The sequence below is a fragment of the Pan troglodytes genome, chromosome 3, assembly GCF_028858775.2.
Source record: "Pan troglodytes isolate AG18354 chromosome 3, NHGRI_mPanTro3-v2.0_pri, whole genome shotgun sequence".
In the NCBI taxonomy this organism is placed as follows: domain Eukaryota; kingdom Metazoa; phylum Chordata; class Mammalia; order Primates; family Hominidae; genus Pan; species Pan troglodytes.
This window is the reverse complement of record NC_072401.2, coordinates 96,675,210-96,689,791: the sequence shown is the minus strand read 5'-3', so window position 1 is coordinate 96,689,791 and position 14,582 is coordinate 96,675,210. Positions and strand designations below refer to the sequence as shown.

Genomic DNA, 14,582 nt, shown 5'->3' with positions numbered 1-14,582 from the left:
AAATCCGTATCAGCAGGTTCTAAGGCAGCCATTGATTATTATGCTGTGAGGCTCCAGGTAATTTGGTCAACATGTTTTTTGGAAGTAAGATAATGACATGGTTTAGATAACTTTAAAGTTATGATAACTCTGTGGATTCCAAATGTTCATTTCTTGTTGTTGTTGTTGTTGTTGTTGTTGTTGTTGTTGTTGTTGTTATGGGGTCTCACTCTTTCACCCAGGCTGGAGTACAGTGGTGCAATCTTGGCTCGCTGCAAACTCCGCCTCCTGGGTTCAAGCAATTCTTATGCCTCAGCTTCCCGAGTAGCTAGGACTACAGGCCCACGCCACCATGCCAAGCTAATTTTTGTATTTTTAGTAGAGACTGGGTTTCACCATGTTGACCAGGCTGGTCTCAAACTCCTGACCTCAGGTGATTCAACTGCCTTGGCCTCCCAAAGTACTGGGATTACAGGCATAAGCCACTGTGCCCAGCCCCAAATGTTCATTTCTACGATATATTCAATGTCTTGACAATCAAATTAGAAGCATTTTTCTGATAGAAATTCTATCACATTTGGAGGTCTCTTGTCTTGCCTCAGACCCTCATAGATCTATAATTTTCTCACAACCTTTATAATCTTGACGGTTTTCTTCTGCTGAGAAATTCAACAATATGGCAAATGTGTTAACAATGCAGTCCTTTCTCAGCGCATTTTTTTCCAGGTGCTTTCTGGTAGAGCTCTATTAGGGATATACCTTGCGAGCAGGGGTCACAACCCCTGGGCTGAGAACTGGTACTGGTCCGTGGTCTGTTAGGAGCTGGTCGCACAGCAGGAGGTGAGCAGGCTAGTGAGCATTAACACCTGAGCCCTGCCTCCTGTCAGATCAGTGGCGGCATTAGATTCTCACGGGAGCATGAACCCTATGTGAACTACAGATGCGAAGGATCTAGGTTGCACACTTCTTATGAGAATCAAACTAATGTCTGATGATCTGAGGTGGAACAGTTTCATCCCAAAGCCATCCCCCCCATGCCCTGCCCCAGCAGTCAGTGGAAAAATTATCTGCCATGAAACCAGTCCCTAGTGTCAAAAAGGTTAGGGACCACTGCTCTAGAGTCTTCAGGTTTCCACTCGCTAGTTCAATCCACTGCAATGCTGCTTTCAGATTCTTATGTCTTTATCAGGGACCTGGGATAACAGAACAGAGGCATTAATTTTTTATTAAAATTCACTGGGTAAAATTCTAATAACTCTTTAATGAAAGGAACTGAACTGTACGTGCGTGAAATAAAATTTTTGTAGGCTTTTTAAAAAAATGCTGCTTCAAAGTTCTATGACTAAATTAATTTTCTAACTTTAGAAATTAGACTAAATGTATATAGAGTTTAAAGCCAAACCATTAAAACAAAATAATTATATGGTATTCAGGGATGATTTAGTTAAACCTATCTCTTGAAGTATGTGCCTCTGATGTGTTTAAAATGACAAACTGGCTTCTAACATTTTTGTGCCCATCTAACAACAGTTTGTAAAACTCAGCTGCATACTCCTGTATCAACTATATCTATATAAATACATAATTAGATGCCTGGGATATTTGAGCAGAAGTGACTAGTCTTCTAATTAAAGAATGGCCATATGATTAAATGTAGTGATATCTTGGGACTGTTCTCAATTCTCTTTTCTCTGTCTTGTACTTGAGACACCTGAAGAAGTTATGTTTCTTCCTTATAGATTCCAGCATTCTGTTTTCCACTTTGAAATGGAAACTCACTTAGAGTATTAATCAAAAGATTCCAGAGTTACTGGAGCTTCAGTAGTATCCATTGTGAGAAAAGAGGAAAATATGTATATACATGAGGGAATCTGTAGGCATAAGAATCAAGAGAATGGGGTTCTTTTGATTTAAAACTGTGATCATAATTGATGATCAAAAAATCCTAACAAAAAGCAATTAATGAACTTTATTAATTGTTAAAATAGGGACTGCCAAAGGCTTCCATTGAAGTTTAAAGTAGGAACAGTTCATAGCCTCTGAATTTCACAATTTATTCCACATAATATAGTCACCAGATTATAGTAAAGTGCCAACAACATGTGGTTAAACAAAAATGCAGGTCCAGGCACCACGGCTCACACCTGTAGACCCAGCACTTTGGGAGGCTGAGGTGGGAGGATCACTTGAAGTCAGGAGTTTGAGACCAACCTGGGAAACATAGTGAGACTCTATCTCTACAAAAAATTTTTTTAAAAAAATAGCCAAGCACGCTAGCAGGCACCTGTAGTCCCAGCCACTCAGAAGGCTGAGGCAGGAGGATCGCTTGAGCCCAGGAGTTCAAAACTACAGTGAGCTGTGATCACACCACTGTACTCCAGCCTGGGACACGGAGTGAGACCCTGTCTCAAAAAAAAAAAGAAAAAAGAAAGAAAAAAAAAGCACAGATAAAATACTAAGCCAGAAAATTTTTTGTACTCTCTGTAAATGAGAAGATGTTGTTTAATTTTGACATGTATTTTGTCACTTTTACGTTCCAGATCTACGGAAGACATTTGAGCAGGAACCCCTAGGAAAGGAAGTGTCTTTGGAACAGGAAGTCTTACTCCAGTGTCGACCACCTGAAGGGATCCCAGTGGCTGAGGTGAATAACAACAATTCTTTGCATTTAGCAATTGGCACTAAGTTATTCTAACAGAGGCCTAATCCATGGCTAATGGTGCAGTGAATTAGGGTATGGCATGATGAATGGTTGGTAATAGAGTCCTAACTGCCTGCTGCTGGCAAAATAGATTGATTGGGAACTGATTAATGACTTGGGAGTCAATTAGAATGCCCCATTGGACAAAGCCACAGGCAGCTTGGTTTAGTTTTGTCATTCTCTTTCAAAAAATCAGAAATACTGCTTTATTTTGTCTGGCACTTATCATAGAGAGAGATGGTATGACTTAACAATGTGCCATCAATTTTATTATTGTTCTTGCTGATATGCGAAAAATGTGAGTGTAAGAAGAGAGTGGGTTTTTCTGTGTCTGTGAGCCTGTGCACCTTACATATGTATTTTCCATTCCATGATGAAGTCATAGACATACCTAAAAGCCATGCCCACACACCTTGCATAAAAACACGTTTTAGGAGTAACAGGTGTCAATGAGTTTCATCCTATAAACTTTCCATCAAGTCCTACATTTTCCACTTTTTGTTTCTGCTAGAACAACACCTATTGGTTGCTAATGAAGTATTACAAATCAGATGCATACCATGACTTTTCATTAGCAACACACAATACCATGTCCTTTGAAAATATCTCTCTTTGGGGAAGAGGACTCTGTGACCCAGAAGAGATTGCAAGCACTCACCATCATCTTAGATCACACTGTTGAAGAAAACTAATACTGTGTCTTTCCTTTGTTAACAAATGAATCCTAAACTCTAAAAACAGGTTACCCTTTAAATGATTATTAGGAGACATCCTTATATGCATCTGACACTATTGCCCTAACTGACCCCATGTCCTACAAGTCCAAGCACACATCAATTTGACAAGTGGCATAGCTGCCAGTTTGGTGGTGGTCCTTGTTGGCCTCCAAACTACACTGAGTCATTTGAAAGTTTTACTCTCTATTGTATGTGTTGAAAGAGGCATATTTCAGTTGTTGCAATTGGGACTTATATATGGATTCGATGTATATGAATTTTTAAAAATTAAGCCCTGCAGTTGTGCCTATCTCTGAAAGGGAAAAATAATACTATTGAGACTTTCAACATAGTCCATAAAGCAACTAATAATTAATAATGTACTTACTATTTTATTTCTCATAGTTTTCAATTTTTTTCAAGAAGTAAAGATGGGGTCAAGTAGTTAGCTGGTCCCCTGACAACAAACTCAAACATCTGATTGTTCTTTTAATAGTAATAATAATAATTAATTAATTGAAAATTTAAGCAGAGTCCTTATGAAATAACCCCATTTTTCTATCACAGCCATTCATATCTCTATGAGTCAATGCAAAGAACTCAAAGGAAATTTTAATGAAATTCCTTTTTTTTTACTTTGAAAGAGAGTTTCTTTTTTGCCTTAATTTGGTATCTCATGCCAATTGTATCAGAGATTTTGCTTGATAGTAGCTATTTCATTCAACAGCATCAAAACCTTATCTCGCAGCACTAAGACACGGTATGATTTAATACGACTAGGAAGGAGAAAACTCTTCTCTATTCAATACTTCATTTTGATAATGACAATAGTGCATATGTCTTCTTAATGGTATTTCTAAAATTGTAATGCACACCTCCTCCATGAAACCACCTTAAAACCCAAAACAGATCATGAGCAACATGGGTATCCGTGGCATCATTTTTGCTCAGGGCTTCTAAAAGGTAACTGATCCTTGCAAAGACTTTAGGTGGGGGGAGATCTTAGTAATTTCTTCATTTTTTTCAGTCTCCTTGACAAAGTAGTTCACTTTGTCAAGGAGTAAAGATTCATGACTGCAAACTAATTGGCTGTGAATTCTATTTGTATCATCACTAGGGAAGAGACCAATTAAAACTTGGCAAGCTCAAAAATCATATACCCATTTGACATTCAAAGATCTATATTTAATATGCATTTCTTTTTCATTTTTTAAAGTCAGAAGAGAGATCAAACATACATGCTCAAGAGCAGGCTAATAAATTCCTGTGTAGATTCTTTTCAACACTGTTAAAATCACCAAGATCAGAAAACTAATGAATACCTTAACATGACATATTACAACTGCCATTTGCTCAAGAGGAGCAGATAAATTAAAAAAGAAAGGGATGAAAGGTAACTTAGTGAGTTAAAGGATTATATGACCATTTCCCTTCTAATATAAATGCATTCATTATTTAATATTTCATTTATTTGTTTAAAGAATCTTCAAGCATAAAAATAGGATAAAGTGAAATATTGATCTTAAAGGAAAACCAGCAGGTAAAACTCATGTGTTTTGTAATAATTAGATCAGTCGTTGGGAGATGAGGCCAGACTGGATTTGTGCTCCTTTTGTCTCCAAGGCAAATGATTCCAAGAAAGAGTCAGGCAAAATATGTTCAATGAACATATGGCTGATTGTTTCAATTGATCTTTGTTGTATAAGCATATGGCTAGTTCTATTGAGGAAGTAGTCAGGTACATTATTTGCAGAATATCAGGAAGCAGTAATTCCTCTTCTCTCCAAATCAATAAGTTTTTCAAGAACTCTAGTCTTAGTTTTGATATACCACTTTGGGTACAAATAATGGCACAGGCATTTCTAAGGTAATAACGTTTTACTTCTTCCCTATTTTGGCATCCTATAATCTCCACCATAGAATGTTTTCTCATTTTCTTACAGAATTCCAGGTTCAAACCCAAACATCACCATTTTTTACTTTGGCCAAAGTATTTAAATACTGTGAACCAAAGTATCCTCAACCTTAAAGGGGAGATAATAATAGTGTCTTTGCAGAATGTGGTTGTGAGGTTTAAATGAGATAATATAGGCAAATCACTTAGAACATGTCAAAAGCACTCAAGAAACATTGGTACTATTGTTATATTATAATTTTTTAATTCACACAAGACCAAACTCAACCTCTTAAATTCAAAATTCTTACTGAGTACCTTGCCCCTCTTCTTGGCACTGTGGGGTATGCAGAGGGGAAGCTTCTGTCACCAAGATTCTCTCCTATGTTCTCCAGTCAGTTGCTTTGGCTGGAGTCCACACACGCTACAAATGAAGACAATATTGTGAGCTTTAAAATAAGGAAATGCTCTTTCAACAACACTACCAAATAATTGGTTAATGAAACTATTTATAGCAAGTCATGGTATACTGCTGCCCTTACCCTGATGTTTTGTTTTGTTTTGTTTTGTGTTGTTTTGTTTGACACGGAGTCTTGCTCTGTCATCCAGGCTGGAGTGCAGTGGCATGATCTTGGCTCACTGCAACCTCCACCTCCCGGGTTCAAGCAATTCTCATGCCTCAGCCTTCTGGGTAGCTGGAATTACAGGCGCACATCACCACGCATGGCTAGTTTTTGTATTTTTAGTAGAGACGGGGTTTCACTATGTTGGCCAGGCTGATCTCAAACTCCATGCCTTAAGTGATCTGCTTGCCTCAGCCTCTCAAAGTGCTGGGATTACAGGTGTGAGCTACCACGCCTGGCCCCTTACCCTGATCTTTAAAGCTACTATTGTTCATTCAGTCCTTATCGACTCAGGACACTAGACCAGCCCTTATATTTTCTCCCAAAGAGGAAATTTAGCCTGAGGCTACTCTTTGTAGGTCTTCTTTTCAGAGCCCAGGGAAAGAGTGTGACAAAGTAAGTCTCAGAGGAGGAAGAGGCCAACTGAGGACTCCTTATACTTCTTTAAGCCCTTTCCTATAAGAAAACAGAGGACCCTAGGGATGAAGCACAAGAGTTTCAGAACTCTAGACTTGGCTGCTCCTTCCTCTGTTCTCCCTAAAGTCCTTTCTTTATATCTGGGGATTTTATTCCAAATATTTAATAACTGCATGGCTTCCTTAGCACTAGAGCAGACTCTTGGGGGCCTAGCGCTATATCAGATATAACCCTTTAGCCACCGGGTCACAGGGTATCCAGAAATCCCAGGGAGCCAGCCAGGGCCTGCGGGTGAGGGACACTCAGTAATTTAGCAACAGATACAGAACTGTTTCCACATCGAATACCTGGCATGGATGAACCAGTGTACCTGGCTAAATGGCAGCCCCCACATGCCACAATTTTATATAGCTCTGCCTACTGATTGTATTGAAATTTATCTGTTTACTCTTCTTCTTGCCTGTCAAGCTCATGATGAAATAAGAAGCAAAAAGTTTTTTGTTCATGTTTTATCTCTAATGCCAGCAGGTTATAAGTCACTTAGCAGATTCTCTAAGTATATTTAACTAAATGACAGAAAGAGGCCCTGCTGGATGTGACATGGAGGCAGCACCTCAGGAGATGGAAAGCTCTAGAAAAAGGGTGTTTCTCGTCCCTGAAGATGCAATCCTATTGAGAGATCTTGGTGTGGGATGACAGACTCCATCAGTCTGAACCCTGAGGGCAGGTTCCAAACCACTAGCACCAGGAACCAAGGCCACTGGGAGTGGGAGACACTTGAGTTCCAGGACTATAAGGGAGGTGTCAATAATAATATTAAAATTTTCAAGTAAACCAGGTGAAAGAAAGAAAAACAAATCCCAGGAATACTCTAAAATGATATAGCTCAGTGTTTCCTTTAATAACACTTTTGTTAGGATCAAGCCAAAAATGTGATTGTTTTCTTCCATTTCTGGTGAGGCGTTTGCCTTTCTTTCAACAGATAAACCTTCCCCCCATCTCCCTGAAGAAGCAAGAAAATTAATACACCCATGGAACTGGTGCTGGGTTATTCCACTAGCATAATAGCAGCACTCTATGAAATTAATCCTCTTTGCTCATTTTATTTTATGCCTAGAAAATGTTACTGTCACACGGAGAGCCAGAAATATATTCAGAGATGCTTTATCAGATTATCTCTTTTGGAGAGTACTAGGATCAAAACATCAATGGACACAAGATTTGTTGGCATGGCAGAAGGAGCAAAGCTGAATTTTTCTCTAAAACCTGTGATTTGTTTCACCTTTAACAAGGGGATAATTGCTTCTCTAATTATAATTGAGCTATTTCTCATAGGAATTTAATTGGAGGAACAGGGCACAATGTTCAACTTATTGACCCAGTTGTGCTTAGAAACTGTCATCTTATTCATCAACATTTGCATCTCTAATTAGCAAGTGGGAAAATATGGGGTGAGGTGCAACAGAACAGATTATTTTACTGAGTATAGTCGTGATAAACAGGGAACAGATTTTTTTAAGCTGATACTGACAGGGCAGAAAACTGGTGGCAGCTGGAGGCGCCGCCAAATGTGCAGCATCAGGTGGCTCTCCATCTAATTGAGTATTCATATGGCTGCTGAACACTTTGTTTCATGAGTCCTTCACGTTTCCTTGCCATTCTTCCATAATAGGAACTTCACACTGATGAATTTCCATGCAGCTATATTGACTCCAGAGTGGTGCTTTACACTCTTTTCAGGCAAAAGAGTTTGGAGAGGAAAGAAGAATATGAATACTGGTTTGGAGGGAGATGTTGCTTTCAGTGCCCAGTCATTACCCATTGGAATTTTCTCCTACCACGTGTGTAGCTACAAGACAGAGTTTTGATTATGATATGATTCTCAGCCTTGAAGACAGGTTTTCAAAAGTATTAGGTTCCCTTACTAGCAGTCAGCCTTCAAGCTTTGCTTTGGTCCAATCAACATTCGCAAAAGTCACCTCCTTATGATGATCATCCCATACTTTTTGGGGTGAAAAAGTATGGGAAAAATCCCATATTTTTTTCTGATATCTGCCTCTAATAGTTATACACAGAGATCACCACAAGCCCAGAAACACTGTAAGCCAAATTAAAATTGCAATAAGTTTAAGCAACATAAACATCCATTTTAAAGCAAAAGAAATAACAGATTTTATCTGACTTATTATACATCTGTGGCTTGATTTTTGCATGTACTTAGTGGTTGCTTTAAGCCTATAGTATAAAATGCAGATTTCTAAAAATCATCAATTCACTTATATAAGAAAGATTTACTGCAGATGCATGGTGTGCCAGACATTTTTCTGGTTGCAGGAAATACGAGTCAGTTAAGTCCCTCGAGGAGAAAAACAATAAGCAAGAATGTAAGAAAAATGAGTGAGATATTTTCAGATAATTACAAGTTAAAGGAAATAAGACAAGGTCATATGAGAGAGGGTGATGGTTGTTGGGGATTGAGGATGACTTTAGAATTCAAGGAAAGTCTATCTGAAGAGATGGTAATGGAGCTGAGATCTGAAGCTAAGGAAGGAGCTAGTCTTGAAAAGATCCGAGTAAGAAAGCTCCAGGTGATGGGAGCAACAAGGACAAGTACCCTCAGGAGGAGGTGATTGGTTACAGGGTTATAAAGGAGACCAGTGTGTCTGAGACCCAGTGAGCAAGGAGGAAGGCAGGACGACATTCAGTCAGGAAAGAGGGAACAAGGGCGCAGACTTGCAGAGACGGTAAGTGATTTGGAGTTTTCTTTAAATGCCTGAAAAGCCAATGGAGACTTTAAGGAATTGTTGAGACCTGACGTTCACCTTTAAAAGATCATTCTGGTTGCTGCATGGAAAATAGATTTTAGAAGTGCAAGAATGGATTTAGGGACAACTTTATGGGTTTATTTAATGACGAAAATCTTAGAAAATATTTAGTCTTTCAGAAGAAACTGAAATGTTCCATGTGGAAGTTCAGCAGACCCACCAGAATGAGCTTTTTTCAGATGACCTAAGATCAATGGTTAATAAACCTCAGCTGTGTTCGAGCAGGGTCTCTATCTCAGTAGAGATTCAGCAGCAGGCAAAGACCTAACCGGTGCCCATAGTCACAGAGCAGGAGGGTTTTCAAAAATTTTTGTTGGCCTTCATTTGTTCAAAAAAGGTTTTTCTTCAATAAGTTCCCTTGCTTTGGGATTTCTTCCAATAATTTTTATATGCCTACACACACTATCATAAACTCATTATGGAGTCAGAGAGAGCAAAAAGCATGTATTTTTCTAAAGATGGTCAGACTTAGCTATAGACCTGAACACCTTTAACTGGTAAATAAGAAGAAAGGCTGAGAGTTACTTATCCTGAAAGGCAAGTTTATAGTAAAAACTGGTTAGGAACTAGCTACAAATTAGTCAATTTGTTGCCCTTTTGCCCTGGAAAAGTTAGCCTTTTATGGACACTTCAATGACATTTTGTTCCCTTGGATGGTGTTATTATATATAGTCATTTTACTTTAGGTTTTGGTTATTTTATTTTATTTGGTTGTTGTTGGTATTAGTTCATTTGTCAACATGCTTTTATCTCCTCATAGTTGAACTTAGGTTTTAGAAGTTTTCAGATTTCAAGACAAGTTCACCTCTACAATATGGCCTATGTATGTTCAACCCTCAAAAGCAATAAGCTAGACATATGTGCAATTAAGAGAGTGTTTCCCCAGCAGGAAAACAAATTCCCTTTCTTGGCAAATGCCTTTCCTTTACAGAAGTAACAACAACTGAGCAAAATGCCACTAGTTTCCACTTGCTATTTTTTATCCTTTGGCTATATTTTTTTACCATTGTCTAAAGATATAATTTCAGCTTGCTTAAAGACCAACATTTTTTTTAAAGCACAAAAATACACAGACTTCCGCAAACCTACTGAAAGGTGCAAAGTATATTTCACAGTGGTCAACACAGAAGTGAATGGATACTTGTTTTTTCCAAAACTGAGAAGCAAAAATCTACAAAGTAGCCTCTGGTTTTTAGCAAGAGAGAACATCCAGCATAATTATCCACAGTAGAGAACTTTTTTGATTGTTTAAAGCACCTACAAGGGAAGGTGAGATACCTTTCACCAGTGGGAGAAATAAGAAAATAATACTAGGATTTCAAACTCCAGAGCAATTCGAGCCAAACCTACCTGTGAAAGTCTACAGAAGAATATTAGCTATCAATATCTTTTAGAATTGTCAAGGCCTTGGCCAGGTACAGGGGCTCGCACCTGTAATCCCAGCACTTTGGGAGCCTGAGGCAGGTGGATCACCTGAGATCAAAAGTTTGAGACCAGCCTGACCAACATGGTGAAATCTCATCTCTACTAAAAAAAATACAAAATTAGCCGGGCGTGGTGGTGCATGCCTGTAATCCTAGCTACTCAGGAGGCTGAGGCAGGAGAATCACTTGAACCCAGGAGGCGGAGGTTGCAGTGAGCTGAGATTGCACCATTGTACTCCAGCCTGGGCAACAAGAGTGAAACTCGGTCTCATTAAAAAAAAAAAAAAATTGTCAAGGCCTTGCTATTCTAACTGTGGTACATAGATTATCTACATCAACACGATCTGGGAGCTTAGAATCTCAGACCCAGAACTCTTAATGAAAATCTTAGCAAGATCATCAAACCAGTCTTCACCAGGCACAGTGGCTCATAACTGTAATCTCAGCAGTTTGGGAGGCCAAGGCAGTGGGATCACTCGAGCCTAGGAGTTCAAGACCAGCCTGGGCAATGTAAGAGAACCCCATCTCTATAAAAAATAAAAAAAATAAAAATTAGCCAGGCATGGCGGTGTGTGCTACTCCAGGAACTGAGGTGGGAGGATCACTCGAGCCTGGGAGGTCGAAGCCACAGCTGCAGTGAGCCGTCATCACACCACTGCACTCCAGCTGGGGTAACAGAGCAAGACCCTGTCTCAGAAAACAAACAAACAAACAAAAAAAACCACTCTGCAGTACTGGTTCTCAGAAGTGGAGGCACAGTGGAATCACCTGGGAATTGTTAGAATCTACCAATGCTTATATCCCACCCAGAGATTCTGATTTAATAGACATGATATATAGCCAGGTTATCGAGATTTTTTAAAGCTCTCCATGTGATTCTAAAATGCAGTTTGAGAAGCTCTGGTGTAAAGGACAAAGTTAAAACAAACAAATACACAAAAACGTCAGATTTGTCACTTCCAAACCAGTCAGTAAAACTTGGCAGATTCCCAGCTACTAGCTAATGCTCCTTGGAGAAGCTTGGCTTGGCTGAGTGTACATTTGATAATAGCCCCATAATTGCTTTTCCCATTTGTTTGATTAATGTACCTATAGACAAGGATTCTAGGCTAAATCTCCATTCTTTTAGGTGTGCACACAGTTCTCAACTCTGTTACATCATTTTCAACCTGTGCTCTGACTTGATGGGCCTCAGTATGAGTTTAACAGAGTAACCTTTCTGATAGACGTGGAGTTTTCTAGCTAATGGTTGCTGGACTCACTTTTCATGTTGGGTGGCATGTGGCAGTTTCCCTCTGTTAATTAGAACAAATGTGCCAATTATGTTAATGTTTCTCCCGATACTAATCAGTGAATAATTAGACACAACACATCTGTCTTTCACAGGAGAGTATAATAAGAAAACTGCAAGATGTTTTGCTCTCTATTATTGACATATATGATTAGACAATTCCTTAACCAATCATAGGGTTAACAAGTTTGTATATCAGAAGGGCAAAGGATGCCAAAAGTGGTTTTTGGAGCTGAGAACCTCTCATTGTTAGCATGGTCCTGACCAAAGTCCACCTATCTCCGAAGTATCTCTGCAAAGAATTTAATTGGTCTTTCCTTCCTTTTTAACAACAACAAAAAATTACATTGCCCTTTTGGTAAAATGCAGGGATGTTGTTTATTTATCCTGAACGAAAGAAATAAACAAGTTCTTAAGTATTTGAAACCCTCAAAAAGTCAAGTTTATGTAAAAGGTTACACTAAAAGAAATCACAGGCCGGGCGCGGTGGCTCACGCCTGTAATCCCAGCACTTTGGGAGGCCGAGCGGGTGGATCACGAGGTCAGGAGATCGAGACCACGGTGAAACCCCGTCTCTACTAAAAAAAATACAAAAAATTAGCCGGGCGCGGTTGCGGGCGCCTGTAGTCCCAGCTACTCCGGAGGCTGAGGCAGAAGAATGGCGTGAACCTGGGAGGCGGAGCTTGCAGTGAGCCGAGATCGCGCCACTGCACTCCAGCCTGGGTTACAGAGCAGAACTCCGTCTCAAACAAAAAAAAAAAAAAAAAAAGAAATCACAAAATTCAGCCTACAGGATCATATTGAAGGTGTTATAAACATGTAAATCAGAATCAGATTATAATTTGTTATAATTTCTACTTATATGTTTCCATGATATATGAACTTTGGAGCACTCTGATTGATGGGGAAAAAATGATTTTTTTTGTATTGTTATTTACTGGCATTTGAATCCCATACTTGGCAAGGCTTTAGAAAGAGATGGGGTTATAGTCCAATTATTTCATAATATAAGCAGTGCCTGCTTGTATTGATTCTAAAAGTATAAGGAAGACACTTATAAAATCAACACATTAGTCGTCTTGAAGGTAGTCAAAGTGTATCAGAAGATAAAGCTTTTTGTTTCATTTGGAATTAAAAGTCTATACTTTCTGCCGACTATGGCTCACATTCCTAAATGCTTAATGATATTCAGCTATGTATTTGTATCATCTAAAGGTGCAACATCATCCTTTGTTATCATAATGTCTATATTATTGTGATTACAAATATATTGTCCCTCTTGTTAGAAACAATATAAGACTTGAATGTCAGATTATAAATTTTTTTCTTACTGTGACACTAATTTGCTTATTTTAAAAAGGAACAACTCAGAAAATACATTAAATATATTGGAAAATAGTTATGGTTACTACTCCTAGTGTCAGACATTCCAGGAAACCCCCAAATATATGAATCACCCTGGGACACATTCCTTCTGCCCAGAGCATTGTGAAGAATGCAGCACTGAGGGAGAGGCCATAGTTGTCCTTTTTTAAAATTATATCACTTTGCCCCAGATATTTGTCTTCTGTTTTTTAATAGTAAAACATGAGCATAGTTATAATTCTAAAACTTTTGATAGCAAACCATGAGAAAAATTATTGGAAATAAATATTGTTTGGAAAATAACTGTCTTATCTAAATGGGGTCCCATTATATACACTCTAAATACAAGAACATGGGAATCTGTCTTTGGTGACTTCATTTTTATCATGTTTAATAATAAAGATGAGAGGGGAGTGAATGGAAGTGAGAAAATGACTACGGAAAGTCAAGATAAAACTGGATTATAACTTATCCCATATTTACTGACCAGCTATAAATGGATAATCCACTGGAAAATTTAATCCATATTTCTCTGTCTTTGCTGATACTATAAATAAATAAAAATTTAAACTGAAGAATAAAGTATTTAGGAAAGAGGTAACAGAGCATTTTTGAAATATGAGGGTTGTTGAATGCTGGAGTTGCTACTCAAAACCAATTATGGAAGCCTGAGCCATTGAAAAATGATCTCCATGTTTTGCTACAAAACTTCTCTTTCCCTGACAGGACTTAGGCAGCCAATGGTTCTGACTATTATAAAATAGCAGTAACAGCGAAACTGTAAAACCATGAGTCTAGGAGCTATAAAAAGTTGCTCCTTAAATCACACTGCACACAAGTAGGGATGGCAGTTTTATACACCTTTTCTGGGAACATACCATATACTGTCAATATGCTCTAGTCCTAAAAATTGTAATCAAATTAGGAATCATTCATATTCGTTAATAAAATCATGTTAGTGTTTTGAGAACACTGTACCAGACTGAAGGCATCAGTAGAATTGAATGACCTCACTGTTGGAGAGATTTCTAAACACTTTCTCCTTCTACTGCAAGAGCTGGAATTGGTCCCCATGTAGAAAGGCTAGAGATATGACATCTCTTCTGTACATACACTAGCAGGGATTGAGGCTGTAAATAAGACGACACTTTCCTCACTGGGAGTGTTTTATGTATGAAGACTCATAAACCACTACCTGTAGTCCTGTGCAGCGGTAAATTGAAAGTCAGATTTCTTTCAGGTGTTTTTTTGGAAGATATTATTAATTTGGTATTATGAATTTGAAGATATGTACATGTACTTCTTAATAGAGACACTAAGGGGCACTGAATCATCATTGTTTAAAAT

The 14,582-nt window shown here is 38.4% G+C and overlaps 1 protein-coding gene across 2 annotated transcripts in view; it reads left to right on the top strand.

Annotated features, from left to right (window-relative positions):
* UNC5C (unc-5 netrin receptor C) overlaps positions 1–14,582 on the top strand; it is a 393,784-nt gene that overhangs the window by 274,626 nt on the left and 104,576 nt on the right. For both annotated transcript variants that reach the window (XM_009448053.5, XM_526636.9), the window contains exon 4: positions 2,520–2,623. In XM_009448053.5, the coding sequence (XP_009446328.2) occupies positions 2,520–2,623 (104 nt within the window). The remainder of the gene's footprint in view (positions 1–2,519; positions 2,624–14,582) is intronic.